We start from the raw sequence: 24,962 nt of genomic DNA on the forward strand, positions 1-24,962 counted from the left end.
GGGTCAGACCAGCTGATTCTTTTACTCAGTGTCTTGTTTGTGACTTCGGAGGTGCTGTACCAAAACAGCCCACTGCTCCATCTCCAAGAGAGCAGTTACAGGAGGAGGAAGCTGGTTTAGGGCTGTACCCTTCCCAGTATCAGTGAGCAGGGATGTAGCCCTGCTATAATATATCTCTTTTAAAGGAAACTAGAATAGATAGACATGCAGTTTCAGAAGGCTTCATTAGCAGAACTTAAAATGCTGTGTTGATGATCTGTAGTGTAGGTAACTCTGCAGCACAGTTTTCTCTGTGATTACGTCGGCTTTTTGAAGTATTTAAGTGTAAAGAACTTTACTGGGAAGTGCAGAGGCAGTAGTAGTTTTCTAGGTTGTCTTTGTTGTGTTGGTAAAAACTATTTCATGCTAGATCATCCATGTACTGGATACATAGATATATTGGATAGCCTTCCCGGATGAGATGAGCATTTCCACTATATTTTAGTCTTCAGGTAGAAGCAAAGAAGAATTTTTAAGTTTTTTCCTATTTTTTTCTTTAGAAGAGTAATTCATCTCCACAGTCATGGTGCTGTTTGTCATTGTCTTCCATTTTCTGTTCTCAAACATTTCAGGCAGAATGGTATTCACATTTTGAAGAAAAATGGCATAAAGCAAATTTTAATTCAAATGTTAGCTTTGGGATAATCATTCAAATGTAAAGGTTCCCAAATTCTGAACTAACAGTGTGGATGTAGTATTATACGGTCTGTATTTGGCATTGCCTTCAAAGTGCCTTGGCAGCCCTCCAGGAATCCTCAGTGACATTCCTCTTGCATCACTGGGTTATATAACAGGCACTTAAGTCTCAAGTAGCTCTTTGAAGCAGTGCTTTGAACTAAGTCAAAGCAGTGCTACTGCATTTCCAGCAGAAATGCTTTACCTGCCAAATCATCGTGCCCCAGACATGTTTATTTCAGGTCAGTGGAAATCTCAGACATGCTTTCCCAGTTCACCTATGTTACACATGACTGCCCATTGTTATAAAACAGACTATTTTCAGTTTTTACTGTTTTTGCTTTACACCATTCTATCAGGAAACTGGCTTGGTTTAGTTATTTTTATACAAGTACTATGCTCTTAGGCTACAATCATTTTTTCTTTCCTTCTTCTATTGAAGTTTAGAGAGCCACAGACTAGGAAGAGATACATTGAAAAATCTTCCCTGTGTAATCTTCAAATCACCTCTTGCACTGTAGTATGTTTGAAATTTTTTATAGAAGTAGAAGCTTTCTGTTCTTGATGAGAAATCAGAAGAAAAGTTTGATTTTAACAGTTTGATTATTACATAGTCACAAAAGGAAAAAAGAGTAACTACCTACTGATGAATATGACACCAGTTATTCAGCAGATCAGGCATAACAGTTGACTGTATGAATGATGGCATTCTCAGATCTATTTTATGCTCTTCAGTTATCTTTGAAATCTTAATTTCCACTGTTAATACTTTGAATGTGCATTAAAAGTATATTGTTCAGAGGTCAAAGTCTGTATGTATTATATATATAATATGTACATATGTACATATGTACATATATATAGATGCGAGCACTCCATGCTGTCCAGTCTTGTAAAGCAACTTGATTTTTGGTTAGATATTCAAAACTTATTCCCTGTCAAGTAAATGACAGGACATTTTGTATTTATTTCTTGATAACGTTCAAAGCATTGCAAACCTGATTATTTTGTAAAAACAGTTGAGCCTTCATGCTGATGTAAAGATTTACTGTAGGTAAAGAGACCAAGACTTTCAAAGCTACCAATTATTAGCATGTACTTTAGTTTGACAGCCTGACCTAGCACCTGTAAAACGTTCATGCTGTGAAAGCTTGGTGTTTGACACCATAAATTATAAATGAAGGGCTAGTGGAAAAAGTGACAGACCGACTCAGTGAAAAAGAAGATTACAAAGCTGAAAAACATTAAACTGACTGGCTCTGTGGATATTTAATCAAAGGAGATGGGAAACATTTTATTATCATGAGTATAAACTTATGATTTCTCTGGGAATTTTTGTCATGAGTGGGACAACCGTTCTCTCTAATAAGTTATATTTATTTTGGTATATTACTGAGGTTTTGCTCTGATATAGCCAAAGTTAACTTCATGTTTGCTGCCTTAAATGAAGTGGGGTCCACTTGTATTACCAGTCCTATTTCTGAGTTGGCACTGTGTACCTACCCTGATATTTTTTTCATGTGAGTTCTTTCAAGCTCTTTTTCTGCACATCTGGGTCTTTTTCAGAATGCAGCAAGAAGACCAGCTGTCAAATATTTTCACTTCTAAAGTGATACCTTATTAAGTAAATAAGATGCCACTGCAGGAATTGAAGGAGGAAAATTGATCATTTTACCTGACAGCGTTGACACCTTTGAAAATCGTGACTGCTTCTCCCTGTATATGCCTGTACATCCTTGTATATCCCTGTTATGTGTATGTATAGGCTTTTGGCTCTACTGATGACTTGCCTGAACTGCTGGTAACTAGAAACTGTATCTCCGTTAACAAGCAGAAAAAATACACATGTAGGCTTGATAGCCTTCCCATATCCTTTGTGTCGCTTGTTATCATAGGTCATTAAGGAGGTCAGGGAGCATATCCTTGTATTTGAGCAAGAAATACTAACTGTATCCCGCTGATGGCACTGGGATACATCTGTAATGGACAATAATACGCAGCGTATGGGGACTAAATGGCTGTGGTTTTCCACCCTCTGTACCACTTCATACAGACATTGTTTGCATTACTTTTAGCTCGTGGAGGCAGGGTAGTCAAGTACTGAAACAGATGTTAGGAGACAGTTCTATCATTTATGGGCTGTATGAACTCTTTACTTTTCTGTGTCATAGCTCTTCTGCCTGCAAAATAGGAGTAACTCCATTTCAAATATTAGACATTTAAGAATAAAATTCACAATACTTAATCACGACAAGCTTTTTATGACATATACAGATAGTTACTGAATGCAGATTTGGCTTCAACAGAAAGGTCTGCTACCACTTGTACTCTTGAGGTTGATTCTACTTCTCATTGGCACAGAAATTTCTGTCTGTGTGTTTCATGCCTGGAACTTCATCGTGACTGCTGTTCACATGTCTCATTTGCCCTTACTTCAGAGTTTCAGATTCCTGATTCTTGCTTTCAGTTTTGCTTAAAGCAGCACACTTTGCAGCTCTGGCTGGATCTGCGAGACTGTGCACCCTGAACGGCCTTGTCAAAAAGCCTGATCTGGTCCCTTGTTGCACTTCTTGAGTTAGAAATTCTTGAATAGTTCTTCATGGGGCCATGCTTGCAAGTCAGGCATGGACTCTTTCTTAAGTTGTTTCAGCCTTTGTACCTCTCCTAACATCTGTCTGTTTTGTTCCTCAGAGTCACCAAATAGCTAATTTTTCATCATGGTTATTAAGTAACTATTTGAGTAAGCAGTGGCCACCTGTCTTTCCAGTCCCCATTTGTCACTTTATCAGCTGTTCTCTTCAAAACTTCTTTCCTTAAAAAGACTGTTATGGAAAAACTGTGTTTTGATTGTGGTTCTCACTCCAGCTCGAAAGATACAGATCAGCTGGCTGAAGGTACCTCTATATCAGTCTCTGCAGTTATACATGAGATAAAGGCAACAATATTTCATACTTCACTGATAGCAGGTCTGGGTTGTGGCCTTTGGATCAGTGCAGTGGAAGAACAGGTGTTTAAGATGGGATAAATACTGATTATCCTGATGAACTCCCATGGGATGTTTCTACACTGCTTGAACAGAGGAAATTCCAATAAAAATACGGTATTGGAGCAATAGCCATGGAACTATTAACTTCACGACTAGTCTGGCTGACAGTTATATATAGGCATTATTATACTTTCCCAAAATCTTTTGCATTTTTTTTACTTACGTATTGTTGTCACATAAATTTTTTGTTCAGTTTATCTCTGCTCCAAATAAATTAGCATAATAAAAAGCATAAAAGCAAATGCTTGTAGGAATGCAGAGTAGAAAAGGTTAACAGTAAAGTGAAGAATATTAAATCTAACATCATAGCTCCACAGAACAGGACCCTGTCTAATAGGATTGACTTCAAAACACAGGCCTTTTGTACTTTACCAGTGCAAGGAAAAAGAAATCCATTTGTCTGAATTTCACTTGTTTCTAATTTCCCTAATGAAGATGCAGTCAGGTTAATAAACATAGCTGACAAAACTGTCAGGTATTCATGTTCATTTAGAAAAATCTGCCCAATAATCTGCTGTTGACACAGACATGATAGTGAATGGAATATCAATTAGCTTTTTCAAGTCAGAATGAAAATTATTACATAGGGCAGCTGGGTTCTTTATCCTGATTTTGTGACTCCTGTTTTTATCAGGATTAGCTCTTGACCTCCTTATAGCCCACATATGAAACCAAAAACTTGGGAAAATCATGCAGGTATGTGACTTAAACCAGCTCTGGTACTACTTTCTGTAGCCGTGAACAGCATTAATTTATCTCACTTCATTTGAACAGACATCCTTGTAATACTGTGCAGGCTGCAAAGGAATGTCTTAGAAATGAAATCTGAGTTAACAGTTAAGAACATACTGTTTTCCCTGTACCTGTAAACCTTTTTTCTTATCTTTGCGAAGAGTCCATTTAAAGTATGATGGTCTGCGTCTACCAGCTAGGACTTACTCTTCAATTCTGCATTAGCTGTCTGCCAGCAGGGCTGACTTTCAAGCGCTCAAAGCCTTCTGATGCAGTACAAATGCAGGAATTAGTCCCTTTTGGCTGATCCATGGTTTTAAGAACCTCCTTCTGTCTTACTCCCCTGTTTGGAAGTGCAGTGTTCAAATAAATCACTTAGACATTGTGCTCTTGGGAAAAATCTGTGTATTGTAGGCTAGGAGAGGTAGGATATTACTTCTTCACTCTCAATGCCACAATTACCTGAGGAAAACTGGGGGATTCATCTGCTTCTGAGGTAAACCTGTTTCTTTTAAATGTGAATATGCTTTCTGTTTACCTCAGTAATTTTATTTTTTCTTATGCTTGTGAATAACACTCATGTTGGAGAAGCAAGCAGTTATCTTAGACCTCAAAATACATAATGTTTACGTTTTTCCTTGTGCAAAACAACTTGCACAGAGATAAAATGTATAGTTAAGAACTAACTTTGGATAATTTGGAATTGTAAATATTATCCCCAAAAGATATCCATACAGAAGTTGTCATGTACTACTGTACAACAGATATATTTTTTTTACATGCTTGATTCCTTTGGTCCCACTGAATGTATCAAGATGATTCCCAGGCCTCCACTTCATATTCCCACGACACCAGGGGTTCAGTTCTAGGTCTTCATGAAGAGCGTTTTTTCTGAGTTCTGTTTTAAAACAGCAGTAAAGGTCATTTCTCATCCCTTCATTCACCTGATTATCCTTTTTTGCATGGTAGAGAAATAAGTCTTACAAGATGCTTGTACAGAAAGTTGCTGCAAATATTTCATACCTTTCCTTAAATAATTAGAAAGGCTAATAGTTGGCCAAAGTAGTCTCTATTGTAATTTTACAGAGACTACTTCAGTAATGAACACTGCCTGTTATATACTGTCTAAGCAGAAGCAACCTTCATTATAACTAAAGCATCTAGGCATAATTGGCTCATTTTCAGAATTAATCAGTTGTTTCTGGTTCTTTTTATTTAGGAAGTATTTTAGCAGTATTCTAAGTAATTTTAATGCCATTAAAAATAGACTAAAAAATATTACTATTGTTTTGGGTGTAGGGATTCTCATTTCTTGAAAATAGGTCTGTTGATTTCAGTCTTTTATCTTCTTATGTTTTAAGCTCTAACTTCATAAAAGATATGAAAGATTTGAATTTGTGTAGTATTTCAAATAGTTCCTGACCCTAAAGTTGGCTCTTATGAAAAATTATAAGGGTGTAGGTATGTTCAATGGGCTGTGCACAGGTTATGAAGTATAAATGGTAATAATTGTTTATTGGAGCATTTTGAAAAGTGTTTAAAATATTATGATTGCTTATTTTACAGGAAAGTAGCATTAGAAAGGGCATAAACAAGCTCTTACTAAAATAAGAAAAGTTTGTGGCTTGATATTTTAAACCATAAAGTTAACTTAAAGCTTGACAATCTGTAGCCACAGATTTGTCACTTTAAAATCCACTGTCCTGCTTTCAGAAGCATAGGTATTAAAATACTAAAAATACGCAATAGTAAATGTAACAGACAACTAGGTGACAGTATGTTCTAATCATGGTCTTTTTATTATTCAAATAACACATAAGGACTGCTGTCTGTTGTTCCCTGAAGAATAGCAAGCCAGTGGCTTTCCCAAGGAGGGTGGACATTTATGACCATGCATCAAAATTTACAGTGATGATTTTAACAGTCATTTCTAGATAAAGAAAATTTGGACATAAACTAGACCATTTACATAAAAATAAAATGAGAAAGTGCAGGTAAAAGATAAATATTTAAATTCCCTGGTGCTATAGAAATCATAAAATGCATGCATTGGGCCTACTTGTGGAAGTTGAGTGTCAAGTATTACTCGGTTTAGTTCATATTTAACTTTTTTATAAGCTTGGGAGGTGCTGAAACACTTACTAGAGTATTTGTTCAGAATCTGAATATTTTTTCATTCCACTGTGGCTACCTTGTTATTTGGAAAATGCTAGTACAAGTGTATTTTTGTTCATGCACGCGTAAGTGGAGTAGACGTTCATATAAACCCCCTTTCCAAAAATATGTTAATATAGGAAGTTAATGGCTTGTTCTTCTATTTTAAAATAATGTGATGATACAATCAGGGACCAATTACATAGCATGAATAATGAATAGAAAAATTTGAATGATTTGTGAGCAAATGGCCTATTTTTTCCTTCTGTCTTCATAAACTCTGAATGCTATATGTATATGGATTTGAAAAAGTAAGTATTTGGCAAATGATTTGCAAACAGAAAGGAAAACATAAGTTTGCAAAAGTGATATGCAATGAGTATAATTATCAGCTTTAGCCTTAAACATGTCTTATCCACATAATTGTTCAAATGAAATAGTATATCATTTCATGATTAGCTGCTACTTCCGTTTCACTAACTTTAGGGGTTTGACAGTATATGGAATAATGGAATTGAAAATACGGCTGGAAACAATTGCCTCTGCCCTCTTCAAAGTATAAAAGAAAATTACATAAATTACATCCCTCAGCGTGGTATCTTACAGTTTTAGGTAGCAAGAAGGAAATGGAGAATTTGGTCTCATATCTTGCTTATTTACATGGCATAGTTGTATAAAAATGTGCAATTTATCGTCCAAATCCAACACAATCTTCCACCCAAAAAGGACAAGAAGGGAATAAATCAGAGTTTCATCTAACTTTTTCTATTTAACACTTAATCTAGTAAGGTTACTCTGATGTAACTGAGGGTCTGCAGTGGTTGGCAGCACTAATAACAGTGCAACATGAGAATAAAAGAATCCTTGTTGATTTTTCAAGTCAGAGTAGAAGAAAAGCAGTATGAAAAAGGATAATGTAAAATTCAAGCTTTTGGTTTGGAAAATGTTGGCTTACATTCCAGTGAAGTAGCCAGATTACAGTAGCCTTCCACTCCCAGGCATTTGGGCATAGTTGCACATAAGGTATGGAAAGGATAATTACTTTGGCTCTGAAGTAGCGGGAGCACCACGAAAGTGTAGGAAACCAAAAAATGATATAGCAAAGAGAAAAAAATTAATTTTATTAATAAAAAATCTTGCTAGGAAATGAGTAATAAAGTTCATTAGGAAAGAAGGGTGAATAAAAAGGGTGTGTAGTGGCATTTTATATGATGGAACTGTTGTTTGTTTTAATTTTGTTAGCTCAGCCACAAGATTTGAAATTACGTGTATCCAGGTAATAGTAGGGAGCAGAAAGACTGAAACAGATAACTAGATCAAATTAGAAAGTAGGATAAGTTTCTCTGAAAATGTGCATATGTAACATATGGAAGGGAAAACTCCCATGGGGGTATTTGTTTTTGAAGTTGTGGACTGGGCATCTCATGCAGCCAGGCATACAAAATGTCATGAGGTAAAGGACAGTTTTCCAAGGTAAAAAGTATTACACCCAATATAATAATGTCGCAGATGTCATTATGATGGAAAAAGGTGAATGTATCATTAATGAGATGTTGTTGTTTGTACATGAAAAATAATTCTGACCAGCTCATGTTCGGTAGAGGAGAATTCCAATTGTGTGGTTGTGTGTGTGCACACAAATGTAAAAATGTAAAATTGGAAAATTTAAATTCCTTTTAAAAATTCTTGATAGTGAAATTATGGATAAATAAAAAAGCCATTTTTGGATAAAAGCCCAGCCTATTCTAGAGGTAACATGAAAGCAGAAATTAGAAATATAAACACTAGTAATAATTAATGTAAAACAGAGGAAATGTGGAAATCAATACACATTAAAAATTATGAAGTATAGAAATTTGAAAATGGAAGCTAAATAAATAAGGTAAAAGCCCATGTCTCGTAACACTAAGGATAATGGGAATTTTTCAATTATATTATGAATAAAAAATATTGTGTGAATGATACAGAAGTATTTTTAGAAAGAGATGCAGAAGATAATGTGTTCAGAACTGAGATAAATAGAAATTAGTAATTTATTCATAAAACATGAGTACGAGGTACTTCCCATCTGGCATAGAAAGTTCTCTTCAAAGAGTTCTGAAAGAAATGGCTGAGGAGATCTTTGGGCTACTTACAGTAAATTTAATGAGTTTTGGGATTCAGGGAATTCGAGAAGATTGGAAGCATGTAGGTGTTAAGAGTACTAGTTTGAAAAGAAAAGGGAAGCACCATTAACCAGGAAACTAGAATTTACTAAAAAAACACAGAGCTGGAGGGGATTCAAGAAGTCACTTAGCTCCATCCTTTTGCCCCAAGGCAGCATGAGCTTATGCAGAAACCCGGCCCTGACAGTGTTGTAACATGTCTTGAAAGCCTCCCGTAGTGGTTTTTCTCTAACTTTCTAACTTAACAATTAGTCCCCACTATCCCTGTTCTTTCCAACTGTGGGGGTAGTGAAGATTTTCCTGAAGCCTAACATAAAACTGTTATTATTGTGATTTAAATCCCTTCTTCCTTACTGGCCGTGGACATAGACAACAAATTATTCTTTTCTGCTTCTAAAAGCCTTTCATATCCTTCAGTGTTGTTACTGGATACCCCCTCTAATTCAGCCTCCAAGGTAAATGACTCCAGTGCGCTTGGACCTTCCAGAGCACAACCAGATTTCTAGAGGGCTGCTCATTCTTCTTGTTTTCCTATGGTCTCTTTCCAACTGATCCATTTATTTTTTGAAGTGTGACACTGAAACCAGACATAGCACTCCTGCTGAAGGCTTACAAATCCTGAAGAGAGGAGAAGGATTATTTCATATATTTTATTAGCTACAATCCTTTTTATTTGTTATCTATCAAACAGCATTGTTGATCCTATTCAGTACATGATTTGCTATAACCTCTATATGCTTTTTCTGCAAAACTGCTATCTAGACAGGTGGTCCCCATCCTTTATTGCTGCAGCTCGCTAATCTTGCCTAAACCATATAGCTGTTGAATGTGAAATAATGGAAATTCTGAAAAAGGACTCAGTTGATAGGTATATAGTCAATGCCAGTTCATACGGTTTTATGGGAAATATGCCTGTTCAAAAAACAAACTCGGAGCTGATCATTTTTCCCAGTTGGTTAGGTGTTAATTGCCAAGAATAACTTGCATATTGTGTATCTCCTCCTTCTTTCTGTCTTCTTCAAGCAAGGTTGTCTGATATGTCATAGAGGTAATATGTTTAGATTTTGTAAGGTGTGACAGAATGCAACAAGGACTGCAGAAATCTTAGCAGAGCTTTTAGTAAATGCACTTTAAAATCTGAGGTCTGAGAAATCTTGAAATAATTTTCAGTGATTGTTAAATCACTGAGTTTGAGGTATTCCTTATACACTATTCACAATTAAGACTGGTCAACATTTTTCATCAGTGACATGGAAATAAATGTAAAATCAGCAGGTGACAGAGGAATAGTAGAGTGGTAAGTAAAGAAAGAGGATGTACAGACAGGGAACAGCCTTTATCATTTAGTAAGGTCAGCGTTTAGATATAAAGCTCATTTTAATATGAATAAATGCATCTTTGTACATTCTGGAACAAAAATGCAACTCAACCAAAAAAAAAGATGAAAAGCAGTGATTCTGTAAAGGATAGTGATCTTGACAGACTAATAACTGCCTATGAGTGCAATGCTGCAGTAAAAAATAGGCTAATGTGACCTTGGAGATACCATAAACAGGATATAAAAATAGGGAGGCCTTTTTATCTTAATGTGTATTATTAGAAAGAATGACTTTGAAATACTTCAGGTGATCCTATTCTTAAAAATGTGTAGAAAGGAAGAAAAAAGACCATAAAAACTGAAAAAATTGCAGACAGTTCAGAAAAGAGCCACAAAAAATGTCTTGGGGGCTGGAAGTATGCCTTTCAGTGAAAGACTTCAGAAGCTCAGTGTATTTGTCTTATAAATATGAATCAATTGCAGTTGATAAGTAAGTTCTCAGAGAAAAAAAAAATTGCATCAGTTTAACCTGTCTCTGGATATCATCAGTGAAGAGTGCCTACCCTTGTGGAAGATACTGAAACTTTCTGTCTTTTATATGGGCATCTTCTACCCTCTGCCAAGAGATTCTGCATATAGGACATCCATAGGTCCTAAGTACCTGGCATCTGTTTATTGGCTAACACACCAAGTGTTAGCCCACCTCGGGCAAATGTGCTACCAGGCTAAGCAGTAGATGCTCTCCGCTCTGAGAGAGGCACCTGGTGAGGCTCTGCTGACCAAGTGTCACTCAGCCATGTGGATGTGTTGCTCCTTGGAGTGAGCTGGTCTGCAGTCTTGCCAAGCTATCTTCTTCTGATTCCCTGCTATTTTCTTGGTTTTTTTTCAGGCTGATATTTTTCTGCAGGTCCCTGAGTTACTAGTATTGTCTTTACAAACAAATTTCTGTTGTTTGTTTGACTTTCCTTGCAAATCTTTGGCTTACCTTCTCTCTAACAGCTCAGTATGGTCTCACTGCTGTGCTGCCCAAAATTAGGCCTCGGGTCACAGGCAGGTGAACTGGTCTGTAGGTTACAACATGCTTAGTCAAACAGCAGTTATTTAGCCCAATATTGAGATAGCAGTGAAATATGTAAGGCTACAGTGGATGGGAGGTCGGTCTAGGTGATCTAATGGTCCAGTCTGATGTCAGACCGTGAATCCATGAACTAGTTTGGCTGAAATCCTTTAGTCATTTAAAACTGTTAGGTCAGACTGTCTGGAGATACAGTGTAAAAAAAGAAGAGGAGAAAAGAAAACAATGATATTAACATTTGGAAAGCTTTTCTCCTCAGTTGCACAGACAAGATGATAGAGTTCATCTTCAGAGCAGTGTTTTGGAATTAGAATTAAAATTCAAGACTCTCAGAGCTCTCCTCATTGTAATTTTAAATAAAACAGTTCCCTTAGGACTGAGCAAAACGTCTAAAAAGATTAATTTCAATTGTGAAATCTAATAATAGCAGTGTAGGATTTGTCAAAAAAAGGAAAATTGAGCTCAATATGGCATAATAAAATGAGCAATAACAGTGTAATATCTATTAAAGAATATACTGGAAAACAAAGCTAAGCAAAGTGTGAACTGCTCAGTTAACTAAAACAAGAGATTTATAGCTACAAGTGCAAGTCTGTATATCTATATTATTGTTGTCTGAGTGATAGTATCCCTAACTTAATTATTTAAGAAGAGAGGTACAAATGCCAAATCTAAGTTCTCTTTATCTGAAGGTATTTTTAAGAGATCTTTAGTTCTTGTTGAATCGTGACATGACTTTATAATGGCAGCACTATGTTCTGCTGCTCTTGATCAGTCTGCATGGTTTACACTTTCTGTCATCTCTAAAATCTGGCTGCTGCAGGTGGAGGTTGGATGTCAGAAATGTCAATGAAATTTCTTAGTTGCAACCTATTAATTTATAGCTTTTTCATAAATATTAAATTCAGTAGTTCCAGACAGACACTTTTGCTTATGCTACCATCTTGTCCATAATGACCGCTTTGCATGATATCTCATTTAAGATGAATGGGATTTTTTGTGGCATACAAAGGAGCATAAACAAGTAAGCATAAGGACAAGGGTCAGTAAATATAGCTTCCTGGTTGCATTAACTTTTTAAGGAAGGTTGGAAGCATCATCCATGTAGCATCCTCCATCTCTTCTTAGTCTCTGCATGTGAATGTCCAAATCTATAGGAACTTTTAGTTCTTTAAAACCTTTCACTTTTCTGCAGTGGGAGGAGAAACACTGGATATAAGTCAGATGTGTACATGTGGGCATTCCTTTTAGTTTGGATTTCTTTGGCAGAGTGAATTTTCTGCCAAGAAGCTGCATGTTGAAAACTTCTTAGCAGGGCAAATTTGTCTATCATCAGGTCTGTGCTGCTGGGGATAGATTGTTTCTTAATCATTTAAAGCTAACTCAGGTATCTCTGTCCTATACAGAGGTGTAGACATCTCCAAATCACTGAGGGAAGATTTTATTATTTTATCCCTGTCCTCATTTGTATGGCCAGCCTTCTTGTTTTCACTCTTTCACTAGGATCTGTATTTCTTTGCTCTATACATATTGTTCACTTGATCTGCCAGTCTGTTGCACATTTATGGACAATAATCATTTTGTCTTTTAATATGAGTACTATTGTTACATTTTGCATGTTACATTTTGCTTTTTCCTGTTTACTCTTGGAAAAATAGTCTTTTACTTTTTATGATTTTTATTTCTGACTTTGGCACATGATAGCATTCTAATTCTGGTTATTAGTTTTTTGGCTTTTTGAATACACCAAACTGAGGTTCTTACAGATTTGGTGGACACAGATGAGCATATGTGAGCATAGAAGATGCTTAGTAAGTAAAATGTGTCAAAATCTGTGTTTTTATCAAAAGTCAGCTGTATAATGGGGATCATTTCATAAATATATATAATAAATGTTATTAGATCATGGTTCACAGAAATTTAAACTTAGCATACTTTCAGTGATTAATTTATTTCTAGTTTTTTAAATTTTTTAATGTATAGCTTTGAGCTTTAAAATCTTAAATGATTAATTTAGGCAAGAAATTAATAAATTCAAGCTCCATTGAACAAATGAATTACTTTTCCCATTCTAGGCCTTGTTCCTTGGAAGAGTAAGTTTTGAATACCTGGATGAACTTGTGGGCCTGTTACCGCAAAAATCACAAACTGAAACAATAATTTAAGTCCTTGTGTTAGCTGTTTGTGGAGAGAGTCCATTCCCACCTGCAGATCCATAGCTTTAGCAGTAACATATAGTGCTTTTTATCTGATTGTGGAAAAATTAAAAATAAGATATCATCAGAGCACTGCTTGATAAGTACCAAGGTATAATCTCAGCTGAAAAGCAAAGTAAATTGTTTGCTGGACAGAGGAAGAAGGGGAGGAGAGGAGGGAAGAAAACAAACTCCTAAGAGGTAACTGAAATATTCTCAGAAACCAGCTGAATGTTTGATCTTCCTTATGAAAAGGAAATGGCTAAACCCAATGGCTTGATTTTTTTCTTTTTTTTTCTTTTTTTTCTTTTTTTCTTTTTTTCTTTTTTTCTTTTTTTCTTTTTTTTCTTTTCTTTTCTTTTTTTTCTTTTTTTTTCTTTCTTTTTTCTTTTTTTTTTCTTTTTTTTTTTTGGAGGGGGAGGTGACAGATCTCCTGGACATTGTTACTGGAAGGGTTACAGAGGAAACTGATGAATCACAGACCAAACGGGAAGAGGCTTTTCTGACTCTTGAACAAGTGTATGGTAGCCTGATGCAAATAGAAAATACTACGACAGCTTTATATCACAGCTTTATAAGTAATCAGAAGACTGTCATGGTCTCAGTGGAGATAATAATTCTATATTTGGAAATAAAATAGGGCATGTAAAAATGTTTGATTGATCTTCAAGTTATTCATAAAGCTTCATAAACTTATGAAAAGGTGGGGAGCAGAATGCTTTGCTGGATATCCTTTTTAAAATGTAATTAGATTCTTCAGATAAATCATTAAAGACTTAGTTGCTCTTGAACATGTTACCTGACTGTAAAGTTGCTGATTAAACTATTTCAGCTTCAGTTTATAAGTCAATATACATTCAAATACAGAGAAATTCTGATTATTACTAATACAAAAGTCAAAGGAATATGCTATGTCGTTTCTTGTAATAAGGTGGGTGAGCACAAATAGTTTGCATGCCAGTGTGTCTTTTCCACAAGGCTAAACTCATGACTTGGCTTATGCTGCTGCTGCTGTGCATTTTTGTGAGGATAGCTGTAGAGTTTATTGTCCAAACAATCAATATACAGATAGAAGATAATGTGCAGCAGCATAAAACCCCCAAATGAATGGAAAGCAGTGTCATGTTCCAAAGTAATTGTTTAATTTTTCTACATCATTTAACTGACTGAAGAAGAACTGAAATTTGTGGGCTATGAGGAGGAACTGAGCCTTCAAAACACCGTAACCTGAGAATTAAAATCAGCTGCCTTATACAATACATAATTTTATGCTTAAATCCTTCTTTACGTATTTTTCATGAAATGAGAGGGTAAAATTAAACAATTCCATTAGAGGGCAGTAGTACATGTAGGTACTGACTGTAGTAGTAGATTGTAGAGGTTGTAGTAGTACGGTCTCTCATGTCTCTAAATATTTAGTTTATAATCAGCTTCCTTACTGCTATGAGCTGTGGTCTGTATGATTTTTGCATTATTAGTGAAAGGAAAAAAATGGTGCTAATCTAATTTAAATAATTAAAATAATACAGCAACATTTTGTAATATATGTGTACAATAATGCACAACCTGTCATCTGTTAAAAATCAATAATGAAAGTGGCAGAAGTTATACAAAACATTTGTAGCAGCTTTCAGCACTGTTATACAAACTGGAATATTAACTCTAAAGTTGTTAGACCCTGTGTGTTCTTTTGGAATTGCACAATTTTTGTACTGTATAACTTTCATTTATTTCTTGAAATATTTTTGCAAACATTTTTGTTTTGAAGCTCTGTTTTTCTTTATTTTATTAGCTTTAATGCTTAAGTCTACATGCAGACTTTCCAGATTTCTAGGATTACAGAATTGTGCATGCTTATTCAGTCTCCTTTTAGTGAAACGACATGAGTAGTGCATTGTGATTTTGCAGTGATTTTTACAAAAGAAGTTAAATCTTATCTTCTGAGACATTTAATAATGAATGTAATGTAAGCCTCAAAATGTAAGCCTCAAAAGCGTAAACATTTAGGTTCTGTTTTTACTCATACTCCAACATTTTCATTGCTTCAGTAGCTTTAAACAGATGTGCTTAGATGATTAGTAGATGACTCATTCAACTCACACAGGCTTTATACTTTGAACTTTACTGTCTTTTATATGTGTAATTCAAGAAATGCCCCAAACATTCTCTTTCTTTTTCAATTTTCAGTTGTGTTGCTTGATACTACAGCTGCACTTGGAGAACTAGGATGGAAAACATTTCCTTTAAATGGGGTAAGTCACTAATCATTTTAGTTTCATTGTCTTGATTTTGGCATTTTGACAGTCTAGAAGTAGAATGGCTATTATAGCTGAGTGGATGTTCCTGCAGTATGGAGTTGTAGGAAGGAATTTAGTTGTTCTCAGCACTGGAACAGCTTGAGTTGTAACTAGGAATAAAAGCCACAAGAATGACATGAGTACATTATGTTGCCGTTCTCTTGCTTTTCTGATTGTTAAGAATCTGTCATGTTTCTAATTTGATTCCAGCTGTTACATGTCATAAAATTTCATCTAAAAATACTTAAGTTGTGGGCATGTATTATGAATATATTTTCTGGGAATTAAAAAGAAAACTCAATTTTTATTTTATAGTAGCAACTTGGAAAAAAACTTCAATGATTGAAGTGAAGATTAATATGGATTTCAGTATCTGGTAAAATGGTAGGTTAACTAATTTAGAAAAACATGTTTAGTGTATGTTAATGCCATGAAGAACAATGTAAATGTTTAGAAAAAACATTTAAATAGTTTTGGGGTTTTTTTCTCCATTGACCATTTCAGATCAAAGTTAAGTATTCCAGTTTAACATCTTACACAGTTTCACTATAATGTTAGTAGCTTGACAGGAGACACTTGATACTGTGTATAGGGCCTCAGAGTGTTACAGGTATCCAGTGTATTTGAAGATGCTAGGGCCAGACCAGTGTAGGGAAGAGGAGTATTTTTACTCTTTGAAGTTTAGCCATCGGTATTTTGCCAGTGGCTACACTTCAAAGGCTGCGTTCTCTTTCCACCCAGCTAACGCACTTAACAGAACATCAGAGGCATTTTAACTTTTTAATTGAGATACAGTATACTGGAGCATTTGACACCTCTTGTATCAGCTTCTAGTTCTGATGTCTCAGTGCATTTAGATAGCCCTTGATTGTGTATCACTTGTCTTTATATTAGCTGGTATTATCTCTTAATTCTTGGGAATGAGGCGTATAATTTACTTGATTCAGAAATGAGCTCAGAAAGCACTGTATTTCTGTGAGTGAAAGATCTCTTGTTTCATTTTTAGTTATTTTATTTCTTGTAATCCATTCCAGAAGGATGTAGAAATTGTCTCTCCTCAGCACCTTAATAATCCATTTTTATAAAATGCCTGCTGTGTCTCTGCCCTCAGGGACTTCAGGCAATGTGACATTTCTTAATCTCAGCCTATTTTCAACTTCATGGGTTACTTTTTTCAGGATTTTCCAGTCCTTTGTATTCCTAGACAACATTTTAGTCTGTTACAGATATCTCTGTGTTTTGAATTTTGTATGCAGTCTGATGTGATCTGAGTTATAATTCTGAGATGTTTTTTTCCTTCAAAAATCCTAGGAAAGGTAAATATTGTCATATACTATGATGAGAAAGACAGCGAGAAATTTTTGCTTTTGTCTTGTTAGGAGTCCCATTGAACTGAGCTGGTAGGCTTGCATTTGGAAGCTAAAGAAGATATAATTTCAGTTATTCTGGAAGTTTTAAAAGCTTTAGTTACTCCAATAACAATAGCAACACTAGGCAAGCTCAAAAAAAACCTTAGAGATTATTTAAAACATAGCTATTATAACGTATCTGTTTTGATTGGTTGTACCCTTAACATCAGTATTGTAGCATGTTGAGGTTTTCAGGGAAATTGTCTTTACTGTGTCTTAAGAATTGGCAGTATTTACTAGAGTCCAAGGAGTACACATTTGAATCAGCACATTGGATTCAAATACTGGAGAATTTCTCAAATAAGTAAAATCTGGTTTAAAAGAGGTAGCTACAGAAAATATTTGGGAGAAGAACAGTTTGTAGCATGAGGAAAACATGCAGTACAAGGACAAGGCTTCATGGGATATGAAATTAGGCAGAAGAAGCTAGAGTGAAAATTGTAAGATGAGAGGAAGTAGATAGATAAAGTAAGGAAAGGTAATAAAGAGAAGTGCACATGGTAACTCAGGAAAAAAAAAGGCTGAACTGATCATTATATGCTGTAAGCTGGATAAAGATTCTTATCCACTACAGCAAAGTAGTTGCTTTAAGTAAGTAGTCCCACAGACTTCTTGGGAGTTATGTAGGTGAGAAGAATTCCTGTTTTGAAGAAAAAGCACGATTAATTTAGGAAAGACTATTTGACATTGGTCACATACAGCAGCAGGTGACTGGATTCGTTGACAAAGTCCTTCATTTCTCATAGCGGAATGGAAGAAGATGGTTTAGGTCAATACCGGCACATACTGTGCCAGTAAAGGTTGTTGTGAACAGTAAGACCTTTTAGTGGTGATGCTGGATCTCTGAAACAGTGCAGAAAGAAGGAACAAACAAAAAAAACTGGCTGCATAAATAATAAAGACAAATAACTTACATGAAGTGAGAGCTATTTATCTCACTCACTGAGAGTTATTCAGAACTGCTGATTAAAATTGGTGTTTGCTGATTCTTTCATAGCTGGTGTTGTTCTGACAGACTTCATTAAAATATACCAAATGTTCATTTTGTTTTGGATATTTGATCATACAGAAAAATGCATAAAGCTATTAAAATACAGAAAGTTATATTACTTCTACTTATAAAATATTAAAGATGTTGAAATTAAAAAGTAAAATGGAATGAATTTCTAAATGGCTTCTATTTAAATGATTCTGGGATTCTGCACCTAGTGCAAAAGTAAGAAAAAATTTGAACTTTTAAGTGCTCAAGTAATTAACAGAATATGACATATTCTTCATGTCACTTTTGCATGCAATCTCTGAAACAGAAGGCCAACATTCATGTTAGTTATTTATTCTTTTTAAAACTTAAGGTAAAACTGTGCTTTTGGGATGCAGTAGATAACTCCCATTATGCTTACAGATTTGGTAAAGAACAGCAGAGCATTTATCTTTCTAGATCTTGCACAAAACCTACTAGAGATGCTGTTTTATGCCCATACTATAATCTGAGTTATTTATCTGTCCTAACATAATTTAGAGTATGACATAATCATTGGTATGGTTGAGATTATTACTGCAGAAATACAAACCTGTTTAGCCCAGTGATGGGCACATCAGCTTTTCCCCCTTTCCTGAAGAAGGTTGACTGTTTTGGTTTGTTTGTGCTTTTGATGGAGATTTTTGTTCAGATACTGTGTAAGTCTTACATGTAACTTTAATCTTTTTTTTTTGTCAAAGATAAGAGTGTGTATTAGGTTTATGTGTGGGAAAAAAAAAAAAGTCATTAACAAATAGTTAAACTTCTCTGACTGCAGAATGGTTTTGGGATTAAGGAGATGGGATGACAGGTTTTCTTCAGACTGTGACATAGTAGCAGAAGTTATTAGTTCACTAGCATACTCAATCACAGAGAGTGTTCTCATTAATTAGATATCAACTTAAATATTCACTAATGTTTGGGATTTGGGTAATGTTAAGTATCTCTCAGAGATTTTAAACTAACAGGCCGGGGTGAAGTAGAAGAAGAAAATTAGAAGAGAATATTGTTGTGGACTGTGTAGAACCACTGCATGACATTTCAGTCTTAACCTTCTCCTCTTAGTCTTTTTATTTATAGTGAGCTCATAATGGAATGCTTGCAAGCTTTCAGCAGTTACAGTAACCTCCAGAGGTACCTATCCAAGCAAGTAACGATACAACACGGTAGTTTTCTGTGTGGCATTTGTATGCAATCCCATCATTTAGCTGCAAAGATGAGTCATGCACAACTGAGATATCCATTCTTGGGTACTATAATGTGCGATTTTACTTCTTCATTTTCCTCTCAGTTGTTTGTACAACCTCTGTAAAGCTCGAAAATACAATACTTTTCCTAACAAATTTGTTTTATTTGCTTGTCAGATTTTTTCCTTGTATTTTGAACAGATAATAAATTAAGTGCTAAGAGCTCCAAAAATGCAGAGTAAGTAAAGCATTAATATCTTCGAGGTCACTGGAATCAGCTTTTGTTGATCGAGGTCCAATTTAGCTTCTCAGTGATGGGCTGTCTAAGATTTCTACTTAATAATGGGCACATCTGATACTTCCTCTGTTCCTTAAGCTGTACTTTAAAATGACTGATTGATTTATGAAAAAGCATGTGCTATGAAGTGAAAGTAGATCTTTACTCAACAAACTGTTGCTTCATAACCTTGAAAATGCAGAATAAGTTTTGTCTGGATTGGTAGAAAAAAATGGAAAGGAATTCCCTTATACATTTAAAAAGAAGACATGAATGCATTGCCTGAGCTAGTGGGCAGGCCAGTGGAGTTCACATGAGCTGTTATTATCCATGGTGTGTAACCATTTCCTTCTAGCTGAAGTCAATATACTGAACTTGGGACAGTATTATTCTTCTTAGGTTTTCTCACTGCAGTCTGCTGTGCCATGATTGTTAGAAGGGTGGCTTTTAATAGGGGGTTAAGCACTGATTAAGTATTTTAATAAGTTTTTAGAATTTAGAGAGGAAAGGAGAAAACCTGAAAGCCTAACTGAAAGGTAGTGGTTCTCAACCTTCACTTCTCCATTAACAGTAATACTAATTAAATGATGCACCTTGTGCAACTCTAGATATTTTTCTCCCTTTTGACTTCAATTTAATTTTTTTTTCCTATTGTGTTAAGCAACCTAACCCAATTTTGTGAGCAAAGTTTGCTCATGAGCTATGGTTTGGAGACCACTGCCACAAGGGCCTGTCTATGGCTAATTAACTTCTACAGTAAATGCTCTTACTCAACTCTAAGAAGCCCTCATTTTGCATGAGTTAAATCTACTTTGCAAGTACCTTGTGCTAATTTGGAATAAAGCATTCTTACTTGAACGAGAAAATAACCCACGCAGAACATTAATCATGAAAAAATACTCTGCTTCAAATTCACACATAACATTAATCTGAACTTTTACTTCTTTGCTGCAACTTCATAAACTCCAAAATAATTTTAAAATTAACACAAAAGAACGTCAAGGTGACTCATAACGCAAGGCTGTGAGAAATTGTATACATGAAGAAGGGGGTTGTACAAGCTTCCTTGACCTGTCAGTGTAGGCAAAACATGTAGCCTCAGCAATAAAGAGCCTACTATCAGTCCACTAAACTATTTGACATCTGCATGAGTGATGCACCTGTTTTAATCTCAGTTTTGGCAGTTATTTGAAAAGCTTCCTTGTCAATCAGTAATTTTCCTGTAAATTTATCCACAGAAGTAATTCTGTTTTAAATATCTTGTTTCTTTGGGGGATCTTTTAAGATTTTGAATTATTCTCGCTAATATGCAGTTTTAGGGTTTTTCTATTCTGAATTTGTTGAGACTGAACTTGTGATGTTATTGATTACCAGCTTGATACTTTACCAGACTGATTATTTTACTCCATCTGTTAAAATAATTGTCTTATGGGGCATGCATCAGTCAACCGTTCACTGTTAGCTCCTTCTTAACTAATTAGAAAACATTGCTGGAGTTTTTGGTGACATATTTTGAATGGCTTAGTACCGTTTGTCTTACCATTACTCATTTACTAATCATATCTTTTATGTTGTAATCAGAGTTGATATGATTTTCCAGTGCCAACCTGCAAATAGGTTTTTTTTTCTGTGTAGCTGCATCCACTCTACAACTTTATTTTTGATTGGTATCTCTGAGCATAATTGGGCCAATATGCCTAAGGAACATTCTTATACCAGACTTTGGATTTTTACTATATATTTTCTTAAACTGATTGCTTATGTTACAGAATGCTCTGAAATTCCTTTAAAATCACATAGAAACAAAACACTTCTGAAGAAAGTGAGAGAAGTGTAGGCCCCTTCCTTTATTTAACTTCTCCTATAAGAAGTCATTGGATGCATAAACAATAGAAAATAGCCTAAGAAGCTACCTAAGAAAGTTAACTTAAAGAAAGGCTGGAACAGAAGAAAGAAAGAAAAAAGGGCAATATAACTTCACTGTGTGAAGCAGTAATACAAATATTACTAGGTTCAGCTCTAAACACAACACACACAGTGTAGTAAAAATATGAGGTGGCTAAATGACACAAGGGTGAAGAGAATAGAACAAGTTATGTAAAAGTAGTAGAAAAATACAAAAAGTGGAATGAGCAAATGTCTAAGTTGTCAGACTAAGGTGTGCATTATGAAATCACTAATGCACAAACACAAAGTGAGGTTAATGCATTAAATGTGCTTACCTAGCAGCACGGCATCATAAGAAAAAGACAGGGAGTGTATTGTAGGTATGGTGATATCCAGTGTCCACAATTTAGTTCTGCATTTTATATTGTTTTAAATTATCTACAAGCAGAGAAGAAGTAAAAGTTAAAAACATAAAACAAGTGAGTAATACAGGTGATAGCGTGGAAGAAGTGGACATTCTCCTAATTGTAGTTCCTGATCATTTGGAATTGTCTATGAAGTAGAAACCAGGTAAGTTGTCTGTATTTGTAAGCATAAATCTGCATATCCACATGGCCACATCAATACTGATTATAAGGACTACTGTGATTTGAGTATTTCATGTAGCAGCATGAAGTACAATGTCATCAGTACTTCTGATCTTCACTTTTAATACTGTAATTATCAGAACTCAATAGATACTTAAATTCATTCTGACCATAAGGAACAATGCATCAGACCACCTTTATATCAGAGGCTGAAAAAATTCAAGCAGTTACCATTGCATTAAACACAATAACATGTATCTCACTAATGCATATCATTTTAAAAGACATCAAGAAGCCATAGTTTCCCTGTTATTTCTTCCATTAATTAATTAGATCACCGTTTAAAAATGGTTTTCTATTGCCAGTTCTTCTTGCCTCATACTGTATTTAAACAGATGAAGTCCTTCATTCCTCCTACTACAAAACTTCTCCAAAATTCAGATCACCATGTGGCTTTTCTTTTTTTAAAATATGGGCACATATCTGCAGTATTTTACAGCCATTTTCACTATTATCCGCAACATATGTATATTATATATATAATATATATAAATCATCATGCCATTTTCCTTTACTACTCTTTTGTTTATACATCAAAGAGATCCCATTAGGCTTTCTTACCACGGTAATAATATTAGGGCTCATGTTCAGTTGATTCTCACTGTGACTCATACTTGTTTTCCAGAACTGATGTTTTATAAGACATAGTAATTTATTCATTAGGTATAGGTGGTATTGTTACTCCTAGATACGTAAATATGCATCATGCTTGAATAAGTCTTCCTGCCAAGAATATTTGTATCATTCTATATGAATTTTGTGTTCTGAATATTTACCAACCCACATACCTTCGAAAGTCTCATCAGAAAAATTTAATTTTGATAGCTACTATATAACAGGTACGATGCTATATGATTATATGATATATGATAATATCTCTTAGTCTCCGTAATCTCTGCTTGAATATTGTGAAATACTTACTTATAATCATGCATCATGTAATACTCAATCTAATAGCTTAAAAAGGTCTCAGTGTGTTATATTCACTCAACCATCTCTCTAAACATAGCTTAAACTCAGAGAATAAAGTCAGTTTTGTTGACAAGACCAGCTTCTCGTACATCTGAGATAAATGTCATTTATCGATTCCATACAATTCTGTACCAACTGAATCTTTTATTGTTTTCAGTTATTTTGCTTGAGATTTTACAGAATCCCAGAATAGCTGGGATGGGACAGGACCTCTGGAGTTCATCTGGTCCAACTCCCCTGCTCTAGCAGGGTTAGCTAGAGCAGGTTGTCCAGGACTATGTCCAGTCGAGTTTCGATTATCTGCAAGGATGGAGGTTCCACAGCCTCTCTGGGCAACCTGTTCTACTGCTCAGTCACTCTTAAAGTGACTGTTTTGTTACATTTGCGTGGAATTTCCTGAGTTTCAGTTTGTGTCCATTGCCTCTTGTGCTGTCACTGGGTACCACTGAGGAGTCTGGCTCCATCTTCTTTACATCCTTCCATCAGATATTTGTATACAGTGATAAGACCCCCCCTCAGCCTTCTCGTCTTTAGGCTAAACAGTCCCAGCTCTCTCAGTCTTTCCTCACATGCGAGATGCTCCAGTCCCTTAATCATCTTAGTGGCTCTTTACTGGACTTGCTGCAGTAGCTCCATGTCTTTCTTGTACTGGGGAATTGGACCCAGTAGTCTAGATGCGGCCTCACCAGTGCTGTGTAGAGGGCGAGGATCACGATCCTCAAGCTTCTGGCAATCCCTCTGAATGCAGCCCAGAATACTGTTCGCCTTCTTGGCCATGAGAGTGCATTGCTGGCCCACCTTCAACTTATTGTCCACAAGGACCCCCAAGTCCTGCCCTGTAAGGCTACTCTTCAGCTGATTGGCCCCCAGCCTGTACTGGTGCATGGTGTTATTTCTCCCCAGGGGCAGGACTTGGCATTTCCCCTTGTTGAACTTCATGAAGTTCCTTCTCTCTATCCATCTTTTCAGCCTGTTGGGGTCCTTCTGAATGGCAGCACAGCCCTCTGGTGTATCAGCCACTCCTCCCAGTTATGTATTTTCTGCAGACTTGCTGAGGATACATTCAGTCCCATCATCCAGGTCATTAATGAAGATGTTAAACACTGCTGACCTCAGTTTTGACTTGTGGGGGACACCACTAGTGACTGGCATTTATGACAACGTAGGTGGTTTACTGTTACTTGGATAGCCTAATTTGCCCTTTTTGACTGTTAGCAAGAATCAGCAAGACGTTTCAGTCTTTTAGAGGTGCCCCCATATTCCAGGCTTTCTAAAGGCTAATGTCTGTGAGCCAAAGGTCTCCTGACATAGCTCCTCATGAATTCCTGGCTGCAAGTTATCTAGCCTTGCTGAGCCTATAACATCCTATCCAATGGAACTGAACATGCTCTGAACTAGTTTGGAGAACTGCAGGAGAAGATTTGTGAGAAAAGTAAAATACTCTGGGACATTTAAAATTAGAATTAAGGAATCTGATTGTGTTTATCAAATCCTAGGGCTTTGTGGTTTGAGAACTGCTACTGAATGAACACGGCATCATAGTTTAGACATCTTCTACTTCCTTAATGGCATATTTAAAATGAAAGCTCTGTGAAAGTCAATGTCATTACCTAAACAGACTCTTACCTAGAATGTTTCACTTTTATTCCAGGCAAATAGCTCTGAATACTCTGTGGAACAGGAAACTCCATCCATACACATAAATGTAGAAGTAGCAAGAAGCAAAACTCTTAACTGGGAACTGAGGACATTTTTCAGAAAACACCAAGGCATCTGAAAGTCTAACTTCTTCCTTCTATTACAGCAGTTCAGCTGCAATAAAGATATGTAGTTACATCTATGAAAGCTCAACAGCAGGATTTCAGAGAT

General features: G+C 35.7%; 1 protein-coding gene across 5 annotated transcripts in view; it reads left to right on the forward strand.

The window, feature by feature from the left end:
* Nucleotides 1-24,962, forward strand: part of EPHA6 (EPH receptor A6) — a 533,966-nt gene that overhangs the window by 21,763 nt on the left and 487,241 nt on the right. For all 5 annotated transcript variants that reach the window (XR_010392099.1, XM_064522371.1, XM_064522378.1 and 2 more), the window contains exon 2: nt 15,587-15,651. Coding sequence is in view for 4 of the 5 variants with exons in the window: in XM_064522371.1 (XP_064378441.1) it covers nt 15,587-15,651 (65 nt within the window). In the remaining variant the exon portion in view is untranslated. The remainder of the gene's footprint in view (nt 1-15,586; nt 15,652-24,962) is intronic.

Source organism: Dromaius novaehollandiae, chromosome 1 (assembly GCF_036370855.1).
Source record: "Dromaius novaehollandiae isolate bDroNov1 chromosome 1, bDroNov1.hap1, whole genome shotgun sequence".
Lineage (NCBI taxonomy): Eukaryota > Metazoa > Chordata > Aves > Casuariiformes > Dromaiidae > Dromaius > Dromaius novaehollandiae.